The sequence below is a fragment of the Salmo trutta genome, chromosome 18, assembly GCF_901001165.1.
Source record: "Salmo trutta chromosome 18, fSalTru1.1, whole genome shotgun sequence".
Lineage (NCBI taxonomy): Eukaryota > Metazoa > Chordata > Actinopteri > Salmoniformes > Salmonidae > Salmo > Salmo trutta.
The window spans coordinates 34,990,836-35,005,813 of NC_042974.1; the positions used below are offsets into that span (position 1 = coordinate 34,990,836).

The 14,978-nt window shown below is 38.9% G+C and overlaps 1 protein-coding gene and 1 long non-coding RNA gene across 2 annotated transcripts in view; both read right to left on the minus strand.

The window, feature by feature from the left end:
- Positions 1 to 1,531, minus strand: part of LOC115153227 (VPS10 domain-containing receptor SorCS1-like) — a 58,295-nt gene extending 56,764 nt beyond the window's left edge. Inside the window, exons 1-2 of the mRNA XM_029698440.1 lie at positions 1,352 to 1,531; positions 506 to 685 (exon numbers count right to left, since the gene is read on the minus strand). Of these exons, the coding sequence (XP_029554300.1) occupies positions 506 to 685; positions 1,352 to 1,435 (264 nt within the window). The 5' untranslated portion in view covers positions 1,436 to 1,531. The remainder of the gene's footprint in view (positions 1 to 505; positions 686 to 1,351) is intronic.
- A 12,338-nt stretch (positions 1,532 to 13,869) lies between these two features.
- LOC115153228 (uncharacterized) overlaps positions 13,870 to 14,978 on the minus strand; it is a 34,530-nt gene continuing 33,421 nt past the window's right edge. Inside the window, exon 3 of the long non-coding RNA XR_003867664.1 lies at positions 13,870 to 13,957. This is a non-coding gene — a long non-coding RNA (uncharacterized LOC115153228). The remainder of the gene's footprint in view (positions 13,958 to 14,978) is intronic.

A 14,978-nucleotide genomic window follows, 5' to 3' on the forward strand; every position in this document is an offset into this window, starting at 1 on the left:
AATATTTTTTTCCTCACACCATTATGGGACCTGTGGAGCCCACTCTGGTGCAGGTTCTACAGTAGCTAAGATTGTTATAATAGAAGTTAATAATGAATGTGTGTAGACCTGCCAACTTTGCTAATTTACGAATGCTACATACAGTAACTTATAAAGTTATATCACCATTGTTACACATGGACGTGCTAGTTAATGGCTAACAAAGCTCTATACTTCCTAAATACAGATCATAAGGATCTGATACTGTATGAGTGAATAGATGCTAATCCAGGTTTCTAACAACGCTGCATACTTGGATATTGCAGTTCATCATGACTAATGTATGTGTTTGCTTAAGTTCATAACGTAGGAAATGAGGAGGAACAGCCAGGATCAGGGCTTCAACAAGACCTCCAGCTCTTACAGGGCAAGTACACTCCACTACCATCTGGTTGAGACCTCTTGGCAGAAGTGGTAGTGTGCATACAAACAGGGATGGCAGTTTAACTAAGCCATTGCTACATACCTCATAGAGGTCTATCATGATGTTGCCCTCTGGTCCCCCACTGCTCACTATGTTCTCCAGGGCCAGAGTGAAGAAGAGTCCTCGGGCCTCTGACATGTACAGGTTGTAGGAGTCATTCTGGTGCCAGTCCTGCACTGCTGCTACCACCTGGTTATCATCTGTGCTGATTATCTGCAAGTCCTGGTTAAGGAATTATGAGTTAGGATACTATATCATACAATATAATCCAATACAAAACCTAATTTCGTTTCAGGGCTGCAGAGGTCCCACTGGGCACAAACTGGTTGAATCAACGCTTTTTCCATATCATAAAAAATAAATCAATGTGACGCTGTTGAATCAATGTGGAAAACTGACTGGATTTTCAAAAAGTAATTTAAGTAAAAACATTTGGGGAATGTTCGTCTTTTTTTTTTTACCTAACTTTTAACCTAAATCTAATGACATGGTTCACATTTCTTTTGATTTCACATTGAATTCACGTTATCTGACAACTCAATAAAATGTTAGTCAAAACTAGACGTTGAACTGATGTCTGTATCCAGTGGGGTAATTCTGTACGAAACTGTACAACTATTCCATTGTTAGTATGGTGTTTGTACATCTGTTCTGTGTTGGGATTCCTCTGTGAAAGCTTTAATACATTCTTGAAATATTTATTTAAATATACTGTCTATATATATACTTTCTATTCAATATTTGTATGTTTATTTTATTAAAGTTGGCCTTAGAATAGCAGGAAAAGCAAGAACATATATTTTTTAGAAGTGTTATAATATCAAAACAGTTTTTCACTGGATTCATAACAGGATAGTAGTAATACTCAACGTAATATTTCCAACCCACCTTTGGTAATATGTACTTAGGTAGCTTCATTGGGAAGAAAGCATTTCTTTTGTAAGACACATAATGGACAAGCCGGCCACCCATTGGTACCTAGAGAAACCAAGCAATTTTTATTTCATTTAGAGCAAAATCATTACAATGAATCACTGTAAATTGGGCTGACAGACTAATTATGCAATAGTCTTAGTTGTATGTTTTTATACCATTCTCTCTTGGTTTATGGTCATTAATACCTACAAGTTTACTGTACATTAAGATGAACAGTTTTAGTGCATTTTTATTATGACAGAAACATTCAGAATTCCCACCTGAATGAAAACATACAGGTCCTGAACGACCAGGGAATCGGGGCTGATAAATCCAGGGAAAGGCCTGCCTTTGTTGGCCTCTGAGCAGTTCTGCAGCTTACATGTTATATACTGGGACCCTATAACAGACAGTAAATAATTGACACAATGTAACAGGAGAAAAGTGCTTCGGGACTATTTCATTGAGTCTAACATTAATTGCATTGATAGTAAAAAGCAGAAAAGCAGGAAAGCCAATTTCTATTTCCACTATTAACAGAGATGGAATGAGTGTCCCTGCGTGTTAGCTACAGCCAAATGAGCCATTCTCCTCAGGGACAAGACATTAACACTGGAGCCCTTAAGGAACAGACGTTCTCAACACTCCGTCCAACTTAAGAGCCCAGTCTGACCAATTGCCCCTTACATCAGGGGTTCACAAACCTTTTCACTCGGGCCCCCCCTTCCCACCCCCTTCCAGCATTCGGGAACATCCCGCGCCCCCCCTGCGTGCGCACGGGCCATGTCTATCTCTATGGACACAACCCCTGTTCATGACACAAACTGTTCATACCCCTCTTGTTGGTGGGGAGAATTTTGCAGTTTAAGCTTATTTCCTGCAATTCTACACATTTTGTTATGGGGTGCAAAGAACATTTTGCCGTTTTAAAGCAAATGTTCTTGCAATTCTATAAATGTTGCTATGTTTAATGTGTATTCATGTGATATTTGAGTGAGAAAAAAATTACAACAATATCTATGGGCTAAAAAACCTAAATAAAAAAGCATTAGCTGACATGGGCTAGTTGATCTGGACATTTCTTAGAAATTATAAATAGCTCTCTAAGGTATGCAATGACTAACATGACGAGAGGAATTGATGATGCACTACCCAATTTAGAAATGGCACCTTCTGCGTTCTAATGTACTGTACTAGAAGAACACCTGCTCTTTCTATGACATAAACTGACCAGGTGAATCCAAGCAAAAGCTATGATCCCTTATTGATGTCACTTGTTCAATCCACTTCAATCGGTGTAGATGAAGGGGAGGAGACAGGTTAAGCCTTGAGACAGTTGAGACATGGATTGTTTATGTGTGCCATTCAGAGGGTGAATGGGCAAGACAAAAGTGCCTTTGAACGGGTATGGCAGTATGTGCCAGGCGCACCGGTTTGAGTGTGTCAAGAACTGCAACGCTGCTGGGTTTTCCATGCTCAACAGTTTCCCGTGTGAATCAAGAATGGTCCACCACCCAAAGGACATCCAGCCAACTTGTCACAACTGTGGGAAGCATTGGAGTCAACATAGGCCAGCACCTTGTAAAGCAGGGATCATCAACTAGATTAAGCCTCAGGCAGTTTTTTTTCTTGAGCGGATAGTCGGGGGGCCGGAATAAAATAAATTATTTGTAGACTGCAAGTCTGCCCTGTTGGCTGCCAGTTGGGGAACCCTGCTGTATAGGCTGTTTAGCAGATAGAAAACATCACTTGTGTGTGAAAATGATCCCAAGAATCCCTATAATAAAGTCCTCAAATATGATGTCCTACATGTGATGATGACTCACGTCTGTCAGAAACACTGGTCTCCAAGTGAATCATTCCTGGCTCTTTGTCCAAACCCAATTTTGACCTGTGGGGACAGGAGAGACAACTGACGAACATAGCAAAACATCTATCCAATTATGATATGTGCATCATATGGTAAGTATTTGTGGATTTGTAGTAGTATCAGTTAGTTCATGATTTGAACATTTGTCAATGATGTGTGAATTTATCTCATGATCCAGATATGATATGTTAATTGAAGAGTATACTGTAGGTGTGCCTTGTGATTAAATAAATAATCTGTTTAACAAGATGAAGAAAGGCACGCTGATGTCAAACTGTATGGGAAACATGAATAATCATTCTGTTTGTTCTCATCTATTCCAAAAGGATCCTGTGACAGTGCTTCGCAAAGTCATAAAACAAGTGAGTGGCCAGAGATACTCATTTACAAATGTCAACCCCATTCTTCAATCGAACTATTAAAACATCAGGTTTCTAGAGAGGACAAAGTCATGTTGGAAAACATTTGAAGGAAGACAATGTTTGTGATTTCCATTTTGATTAAATTCAATTATAATAGGGAACCTAGCTGCATGAAACGTTGATCCCTTTCTCTTTGAAAATACAACAATGACAACAAACATTTCCCACAAACATGGCCCCATCAATCACTGGGCCTGTGTGGTAATTCAAGGGCAAGGTGCCTCGGAGCCATTTCATGCTCTTTCAAAAGAGCCACGACTGGGAGGCAGTGGTTAAGTGCGGAGTGACAAGTGTGACCACTTGTTGCATTAATAGCAGCTAAGTGTGGAAGAAGATGGGTTTCTCCTCACATTCCATAGTGTGTCAGCGTCTGAGACATAATAAAAAAGGGCCCATCTTGCTTCCCTCAGCACTCTGTAATTGTCTTTCTGCTCCATCTTTTTTTAATGGACTTTCTGTCAAATACTTCATCTTCTATTGGAGAACAGCAGCCACATGTTCTTAAATAGGCTCCTTATATGTTCTTCTATCACTCTGGAATGTATGGACTACATGCCTGCATTGTGTGAGCTATGCTGCTCGTTATCAGGTTGATGGTGTAACTCTGCCAAGTTGAGGCTACTGTAACATAAAATATTTTGCTGCTCCACATACTGCAGTTTAAGTGTAAATGAACTGAAAATATTACCTGTATTTTGTCCTTGCTTTGTTATGTGTGCTCCGTGCTTTGTTATGATTCTGAACGGTCAGATAGCTAGCAACAATATAAAAAGCTGCCATGTGGGGAATCGTTTCAGCTAGTTTTATCGTGTTCTTGATACAATGTCTTGTTTTGAGTGATTTCATTTCAATGCTAACATGGATCAAATTTGCTAGCTAGCTAACCAACAACTGTAACAATGTATTTGAGAGACAACAAGTGCTCATTGTGCAAATGTATTTACGTTTTCAACAAACATTTGGAGACTAAATATAGTTAAAACATGTCAACAATCTAAGCCAACACCGTTTTTCACCCTAGTTGAGCACGTGTACAGTAAGTATTGTTGCTAAACAACCAACCCGTCTATACGCACAACCTGTAAATATACTGTACCTCCATACACAACACACACATACTGTAAATATGTTACCAATGTTACCACAGGTTGATAAGTAATTGTAAACTAGTATGAATTCATTATATGACTAATTAAGAAACTAATGTATTACTCAATATTGCATCCAGCTCTACTGTAGTATCATCTCCACCAGGAAATCTTAGGGCAAATATATTAACTGTTTAGAACAAGAGGCCAGTAAGGGCTTTAACTTGATGGTACATTGCTTCCACTGCATTTTTCTTTTGCTCCTGATTTGGGCTAAAAAGAAATTCATCATCATTTGTTCGCAAGTGACAAAGTTTGTGAAGTAAGTTTTTGTCTAATTTTAGTCCCAATATTAGTAAATGTGAAATATGAACAAATTAAGGTATTCTAATTGAGTTATCCACTTTAAGAGATGATGTTGTCCTAATGGTATTATTTATCAAAACATTAAAAGCTACCTGATCACCCAAAAAGTATTGTTCTCCCTTGCTTCCTTGTAAAATAAAATGATTATGTTTAGCAAAAACACATTAATATTATAATTATCTTGCAACAGGCACTACTGCATTAAGTTACCGCATGTCTTGCAAATAATGTAGATCGGAGACCAGTACTAAATACAACATTTCTTAAGCACAACAGTTGGAACTTGAAAAAAGAGTGTACAAAAATCTATTTAAATTATTCATGTGTTCATCAGGACCATACTTGTATCTACTACAGTGCCTTGCAAAAGTATTCATCCCCCTTGGTGTTTTTCCTATTTTGTTGCATTATAACCTGTAATTTAAATAGATTTTAATTTGGATTTCATGTAATGGACATACACAAAATAGTCCAAATCGGTGAAGTGAAATGAAAAAAATAATGTGTTTAAAAAATTTCTAAGGAAAATAAAAAAACGAAAAGTGGTGTGTTCATATGTATTCACCCCCACTGCTATGAAGCCCCTAAATAAGATCTGGTGCAACCAATTACCTTAAGAAGTCACATAATTAGTTAAATAAAGTCCACCTGTGTGCAATCCAAGTGTCACATGATTTCAGGATATATACAGTTGAAGACGGAAGTTTACATACAGTTAGGTTGGAGTCATTAAAACTTGTTTTTCAACCAATCTACAAAGTTCTTTTTAACAAACTGCAGTTTTGGCAAGTCGGTTAGGACATCTACTTTGTGCATTTCACAAGACATTTTTCGAACAATTGTTTACAGACAGATTATTTCACATATAATTCACTGTATCACAATTCCAGTGGATCAGAAGTTTACATACACTAAGTTGACTGTGCCTTTAAACAGCTTCGAAAATTCCAGAAAATGATGTAATGGCTTTAGAAGCTTCTGATAGGTTAATTGGCATCATTTGAGTCAATTGGAGGTGTACCCATGGATGTATTTCAAGGCCTACCATCAAACTCAGTGCCTCTTTGCTTGACATCATGGGAAAATCAAAAGAAATCAGCCAAGACCCCAGAAAATAAATTGTAGACGTCCACAGGTCTGGTTCATCCTTGGGAGCAATTTCCAAATGCCTGAAGGTACCACGTTTATCAGTACAAACAATAGTACGCAAGTATAAACACCATTGGACCACACAGTCGTCATACCGCTCAGGAAGGAAACGCATTCTGTCTCCTAGAGATGAACGTACTTTGGTGCGAAAAATGCAAATCAATCCCAGAACAACAGCAAAGGACTTTGTGAAGATGCTGGAGGAAACAGGTACAAAAGTATCTATAACCACAGTAAAACGAGTCCTATATTGATATAACCTGAAAGGCCGCTCAGCAAGGAAGAAGCTACTGCTACAAAACCGCCATAAAAAAGCCAGACTATGGTTTGCAACTGCACATGGGGACAAAGATAATACTTATTGGAGAAATGTCCTCTGGTCTGATGAAACAAAAATAGAACTGTTTGTCGATAATGACCATCATTATCTTTGGAGGAAAAAGGTGGAGGCTTGCAAGCCGAAGAACACCATCCCAACCGTGAAGCACGGGGGTGGCAGCATCATGTTGTGGGGGTGCTTTGCTGCAGGAGGGACTGGTGCACTTCACAAAATAGATGGCATCATGAGGAATGAAAATTATGTGGATTGATTGAAGCAACATCTCAAGACATCAGTCAGGAAATTAAAGCTTGGTCGCAAATAGGTCTTCCAAATGGACAATGACCCCAAGCATAATTCCAAGGTCGTGGCAAAATGGCTTAAGAACAACAAAGTCAAGGTATTGGAGTGGCCATCACAAAGCCCTGACCGCAGTCATATATAAAAGTTGTGGGAAGAACTGAAAAAGTGTGCGAGCAAGGAGGCCTACAAACCTGACTCAGTTACACCAGCTCTGTCAGGAGGAATGGGACAAAATTCACCCAATTTACTGTGGGAAGCTTGTAGATGGCTACCCGAAACATTTGACCAAAGTTAACCTGTTGGGGATAGGGGGCAGTATTTGCACAGCCGGATAAAAAATGTACCCGATTCAATCTGGGTACTACTCCTGCCCAGTAACTAGAATATGCATATAATTGTTTGATTTGGATAGGAAACACCCTAAAGTTTCTAAAACTGTTTGAATGGTGTCTGTGAGTATAACAGAACTCATATGGCAGGCCAAACCTGAGAAGATTCCAAACAGGAAGCGCCCTCTCTGACCATTTCTTGGCCTTCTTTGTCATCTCTATCCAAAACAAAGGATCTCTGCTGTAACGTGACATTTTCTAAGGCTCCCATAGGCTCTCAGAAGGCACCAGAACGTTGAATGATGACTCTCCAGTCTCTGGCTGAAAAACAGTAGCGCATTTGGTAAGTGGTCGATCTGAGAACAATGAGACGGGTGCGCGCATGCACATGAAGAGTCCATTTTACTTTCTCTGTCTTTGAACGAAAACAACGACTCCCAGTCGGAATATTATCGCTTTTTTACGAGAAAAATAGCATAAAAATTGATTTTAAACAGCGTTTGACATGCTTCGAAGTACGGTAATGGAATATTTTGACATTTTTTGTCACGAAACGCGCCGGGCGCATCACCCTTCTTTACCCTTCAGATAGTGTCTTGAACGCACGAACAAAACGCCGCTATTTGGATATAACTATGGATTGGTTGTTCCACTGGATATCATATAAGGTGAATGCACCAATTTGTAAGTCGCTCTGGATAAGAGCGTCTGCTAAATTACTTAAATGTAAATGTAAAATTATTTGGAACCAAACCAACATTTGTTGTTTAAGTAGAAGTCCTGGGAGTGCATTCTGACGAAGAACAGCAAAGGTAATCCAATTTTTCTTATTGTAAATCTGAGTTTGGTGAGTGCCAAACTTGGTGGGTGTCAAAATAGCTAGCCTGTGATGGCCGGGCTATCTACTCAGAATATTGCAAAATGTGCTTTCACCGAAAAGCAATTTTAAAATCGGACACTGCGATTGCATAAAGGAGTTCTGTATCTGTTGACTAGGGTGGGACGCAAACATCCCACCTAGCCAAGAGAGTTTAAACAATTTAAAGACAATGCTACCAAATACTGTCACGCCCTGACCATTGAGAGCCCTTGGTTCTCCATGGTGTTGTAGGTCAGGGCGTGACTCGGCGTCTTTTCATATCTATGTTGGTGCTCTTGATATGGTTCCCAATTAGAGGCAGCTGATGTTTGTTGTCTCTAATTGGGGATCATACTTAAGTTCTCCATTGTTCCCACCTGGGTTGTGGGATATTGTTTTGTTGAGTGCTGATGTGCGCTCTGTTATTTCATGGTCGTTGTTTGTTTATTGTTTTGTTTAAGTTTCACTAATACAAGATGTGGAACTCGAATCACGCTGCGCCTTGGTCCGCCTATCCCAACAACCGTGACAAATACTAATTGAGTGTATGTAAACTTCTGACCCACTGGGAAATAAATCTAAATAAATCATTCTCTCAACTATTATTCTGACATTTCACATTCTTAAAATAAAGTGGTGATCCTAACTGACCTAAAACAGGGAATTTTTACTTAGATCAAATGTCAGGTATTGTGAAAAACTGAGTTAAAATGTATTTTGTACACCTGTTCTGAAAGGCCCCAGAGTCCGCAACACCACTAAGCAAGGGGCACCACCAAGCAAGCGGCACCATGAAGACCAAGGAGCTCTCCAAACAGATCAGGGACAACGTTTTGGACAAGTACAGATCAGGGTTGGATTATAAAAAAATATCTGAAACTTTGAACATCCCACGGAGCACCATTAAATCCATTATTAAAAAATGGAAAGAATATGGCACCACAACAAACCTGCCAAGAGAGGGCCGCCCACCAGAACTCACGTACCAGGTAAGGAGGGCCTTAATCAGAGAGGCAACAAAGAGACCAAAGATAACCCTGAAGGAGCTGCAAAGCTCCACAGTGGAGATTGGAGTATCTGTCCATAGGACCAATTTAAGCCGTACACTCCACAGAGCTGGGCTTTACGGAAAAGTGGCCAGAAAAAAAAGCCATTGCTTAAAGACAAAAATAAGCAAACACGTTTGGTGTTCGACAAAAGGCATGTGGGAGACTCCCCAAACATATGGAAGAAGGTACTCTGGTCAGATGACACTAAAATTGAGCTTTTTGGCCATCAAGGAAAACAATATGTCTGGTGCAAACCCAACACCGCTCATCACCCCGAGAACACCATCCCCACAGTGAAGCATGGTGGTGGCAGCATCATGCTGTGGGGATGTTTTCCATCGGCAGGGACTGGGAAACTTGTCAGAATTGAAGGAATGATAGATTGCGCTAAATACAGGAAAATTCTGGAGGGGAAACCTGTTTCAGTCTTCCAGAGATTTGAGACTGGCACGGAGGTTCACCTTCCAGCACGACAATGACCCTAAGCATACTGCTAAAGCAATACTCGAGTGGTTTAAGGGGAAACATTTAAATATGTCTTGGACTGGCCTAATCAAAGCCCAGACCTCAATCCAATTGAGAATCTGTAGTATGACTTAAATATTGCTGTACACCAGCAGAACCCATCCAACTTGAAGGAGCTGGAGCAGTTTTGCCTTGAAGAATGGGCAAAAATCCCAGTGGCTAGATGTGCCAAGCTCATAGAAACATACCCCAAGAGACTTGCAGCTGTAATTGCTGCAAAAGGTGACTCTACAAAGTACATGGTGACGCTACAAAGTTATGCACCCTCAAGTTTCTGTTTTTTTTGTCTTATTTCTTGTTTCTTTCATAATTAAACATATTTTGGATCTTCAAAGTGGTAGGCATGTTGTGTAAATCAAATGATACAAACCCCCAAAAAATGTATTTTAACTCCAGGTTGTAAGGCAATAAAATAGTAAAAATGCCAAGGGGGGTGAATACTTTCACAAGCCACTGTATATGCCATCTATTGAGTTCAAATCAGGTACTAGCAGGTACTTCTTGAGATTAAATTAATTGTGTCGATTGTGATGGGTTATCAGTTCAAAATGCTGTCAGTAGAGGAAAGAGTGGCACTTTGTATGAATATTGTATTACAGAGACTTGAAGTATGTGTCCAATGATGATAGAAAGATTTTTACTCTCACCAGTAAAATCTGTTGGGGACTACACTCTCATGCACGAGGTGCCATCTTCTTCCAAATTCAACAGAGACGTAGAGCTGCAAGAAAAGAACATCCTATAGTTTAAAAAAATCAGAAGAGAAAGAATAACATTTTATTCCAGAGTTAAAACTAAGAGTTCAAACGAAGGAAACTTTAGACCTGGAGAATTCTCTCCCTCCATTTTAGGGACTGTCATCTATGTCTCATGGAGGGTCATACAACATTTCAATTATATTACTTTTTTTTTTTACTTTTTGCACTGCACTTCAGAGCACTTTGATTGTTTTTGTTATGAGTGCTGTACAGCTGAATCTTTAAAGCAGGCTTGAAAATAGTACTTAACCATCAGTATAATCCCTTTGCATTATGCTATTGACCTCCCTCTTTCAGCAGAGTAGGGTTGTTATCCAAGCTCTCAAAAGTCTTTTCAGCTCTCAGCCCAACTCATATGATAACACTTTTACTTAATCTGAGAGCACATCGCACATAGGGAATTGTTGTACAATACAATTGTTTTGTACAATACTATTGCACAGTAAAATAATTAATATAAAAGCAGAAACAGAAGAAGGAAACCATACAGAGAGGAAAACAATCACACATTTATATTAACATAAAGATATGGAGTAAACTCAGGGATAACCTCCCCAGCTTCTTCATTTCAGCCATATTGATGGCTCTCAATAAAGCATCTCATCCCTCCCCCTCACCATTTATCTTACTTCTCGGCCTTTGACTGCACTCTCTCTCATAATCAAGTCTTTCAATAGCAGGATGGGAGGAAAGAGTTTGATCTCTGTTGTGTTGAGTTAAACAAACAGTTGGGTTCTCCTTGAGAATAATAAGTGTGGTCTCAGTCTCCTGTTTGGGACATTAACTAACACATCTCTAGTTTGGACTCTCAAGCCAGACCGTGTGGCCTGTTTGGAAGAACATGTGGTGAGATGTCTAGACTTTGGCCACAGTCGTCATGGCTTGGGTGACAGATGTCTCTTGATGTGAAGTCCATTACTCTGAACATAGCACATTGATGTGTCGGCTACTAAGAGGTGGGAGGTGCTTTCCCCACTGGGAGACAATGATGCTAATGAAAGAGCAGGCAGAAGTGTGGAGCACACAGCTACGGTTGAAGTAAACATCTTGTTAAAGCCAATAAGCTCAATAGACTCAATAGAATTAACAAGACCCTTGCCTCAATCAAGTTGTGTGTGTTTTCTCCCCCCTCCTCACTTATAATTGACCGGATTCTCTTTACCTTCTGGTCATGGCCGTAAGCCAGGATCCAGTCCTCCTGCTCGGGGTGGAAGAGAAGGCTGAGGATGTTGAAGGCTAATTGGTACCTCTGATAGGATGCGCCCTCATCAAGACTAATGATCAGGCTGCTCTCCACCTCCGGGTCGGTCAGTAACATGATCTGAGATGAGAGAGGATGGGTCAAGAGACGAAAGGAGAGATTTATAAATCACAACATTTAGCAATAATTATCATTATCCATTCATGTCCGTAATGATTAAACTTGCTAATTATACTATTGTTATGAGTTTTCCCTTTAAAAAAAAACACATGAAAAAAATCACGTGAATAGAATACATGCAAAAGAACACGTATGGTTTTTGCACGTGTGAACAAATCACTTGAAAAATGTAATGCTACGTGAAATGTTGACTGGTAAGACACATGGTTTTCGAACGTGTGACATTTCACATACATTTTACACGTGAACAAATCACGTGAAAAATGTAATGCGGGAAAAACAGACGTGGTTTTCAAACACGTGAAGTTTCACATGACTCAGATACATGTGGTTAACCAATATATCACGTGATATTTATTATAAATTTCACGTGTGCTTTTGTAACTGCCGGGATTAGAGCCCGGGAGAGCCAACGTCTTGACCCTTCGACAAAGAGGGACAATTTTGAAGTCACAGGCGGGCTACCTCATTACATGACCACTTTCACATGTGCATTTTCACATTTTAATGTCAACTAGAGCTATCCAACGGATCAAAAATGTGATCAAGTTTATCACAGGATTTGCTTTGATTAATCATGATTATTCGCTAATTCGTAATTTGTTCAAATTGAGATGTCATTTCAAATTTTTTTGCAAAAAGCATTAAAAATAATATTGACGTTTTGATTTTGTCCAAAGTAACAGTTAGCAAAATCAAGTAAATTGATAAACACACCCAACTTTTTTGACATTGCATTGTTGTTTTTAGCTGTATATTTTGGAAGTTTTCAGTGTACTTTTAACGTTTACAGACAATGCGATATAAAAACAAATAGGGCACTAAATTTACAAAAAGTTAACTTGAGTTACGGAGTGCTAGCTTCTCTGTTCTTTTCACTGGGCTTCTTCTATACTGTAGGTCATTGACCAATGTATTAAGAAGAGAGGCGAGCGCCTGCAGCAATACACTCCAAATGGATGGCTCAGAAAAAATTCATTATTATTTTTTAACACACCTGATTTATTATACTCAGGTAGGCTAAGTTGCCATTTTACAGAATGGCATTACAGAATTGCAATTCCATATGTGGAAACATTGCTACTGCAACATGTTAACACCACTTGTTCACATGTGAGGAGAATAACACTATTTCACCACCACGTGAATTTTCAATTCCACATGTGAAAGTTAGATTTTCACATGTGTAGTTATCCTACATGTGAAACTGCAAATTTGTTTTTCACATGTGATCGATTTTCACATGTACTTGCAATTCAACTTGTGAAACCGCAAATTTAAGGTGAAAGGTGAAAACATGTATTTTTTTCTCACATGAAAAAGTTGTGTTAACATGTAAACTCTAAATTTAATACAGGTAGTGTCACATGTGAAATGTACACCTGGACTCAGGGGTAGATGTGACATAGTAAATGTAAATCCGGGACACTCGAAATAGCATATGTTACGTTTTGTATGCTATGTATTCATGTGTGGATGTCCATCATCCATTTTGTATCATATTTTACGAATTACAATTCATATGATATGTTACAAAATTGCAAAACATATATGTTATGAATTCCAATGCTGTTAGCTAGGTGGCTAACATTAGCTAGGCTAGGGTTTAGGGTTAGGGGTTAAGGTTAGGAGTTAGGTTAAAGAGTTAAGGTTAGGGGAAGGGTTGGCTAACATGCTAAGTAGTTGCAAAGTAGCTAAAAAGTAGTAAGTAGTTACAAAGTTGCTAATTAGCTAAAATGCTAAAGATGGCCGTGATGAGATTGGAACAGATTGGGTTGTTAGACATTCGCGTTATACGCCTACCCATCCACTCTGACCAACCACCATACTTTCATTTTTTTGCCTGTAACCTCCTATCTTATGTAACCTTACCATACAGTATGAAACATATGAATCTGATTTGAGTGTCCCGGATTTACATTTAGTACGCTATTTGAAAATACGCTTTTCATATATGAAACTGCAAATTTGACGTGTTTTTTTTGTAAGGGTTAAGGACAGCAAACAGATATGGTTATGGTATGATACATGGTAAGATAAGATACATGTACGAGGACATACCTTTCGTTTGTTATTCGGACTCACGTACAAGTAGCTTAGTATGGTTTTTGGTCCAACCTTTTTATTAAGTTTCTCATATGTTGTTCCATAGTCTGTTGACCTAGAATTCAATTATGGGATTAACAAAAATGTGTTATTTTACTGTTAATGGTGAGAATGAGAGTACGGAGCAATATCAATGACAATAGCTATGGCTATGCGGGCAAACAGGAAATTAAAACAGGAAATAATACAACACAATTTGCCAGTTGAATAGAGAACTGTTTCATTATCAGAATAAACATGGATATCTGTATGACAGACTATTCAGTATTCAAGTCTCCTAAAATGTTGACACCATAATGACCATTATAAATATCAACCCTGTATCTCAGTACCATCATAAAAAAACCTAGCTTGATAACAACTGTGGTGGAGTTGGATACAGTTACATAATCATATTACAAAAATTAGATGTATGGAGTCATAAACCATTTACAGAAGCATCTATATTTCACATCTCCATTGTGCATTTTCTGGTTGTCAGAAATATTTCAAGTGTAATATGCTACATTCAGTAACATAGAGTACTGTACTTGTTTGCAATATTTGAACAAAACATTCCAGTTTTACAGTCTCTGTTTCTTAGCTCTCTGCTTCCTAGTCTCTTATAAAAATCGAGTTTATTGGTTGCGTACATCAATTTGCAGATGTTATCGCAGTGAAATGCTTGTGTTTTCTATCAAGGCAGTAATATCTAGCAATACAAATCAATACACAAATAATCCAAAAAGTAAAAAAAAAGATACAGTACTTTTGTATAAATAGTGTACATATAAAGTGGGTAAAACAGTATGTACACATTATTGAAGTGACCAGTGTTAAATTACTCTATAGAGCAGCAGTCTCTAAGGTACAGGGTAGAGTAGCGGATGGTAGCCGGCTAGTGACAGTGTCTAAGGTTCAGGGCAGAGTACCGGGCGGGGGCCGGCTAGTGATGACTGTTTAGCAGTCTGATGGTCTGGAGATAGAAGCTGTTTCACAATCTCTCGGTCCCAGCTTTGGTGCACCTGTACTGTCTTCGTCTTTTAGATGGTAGCGGGGTGAAAAGGCCGTGGCTCAGGAGGCTGAGGTCCTTTATG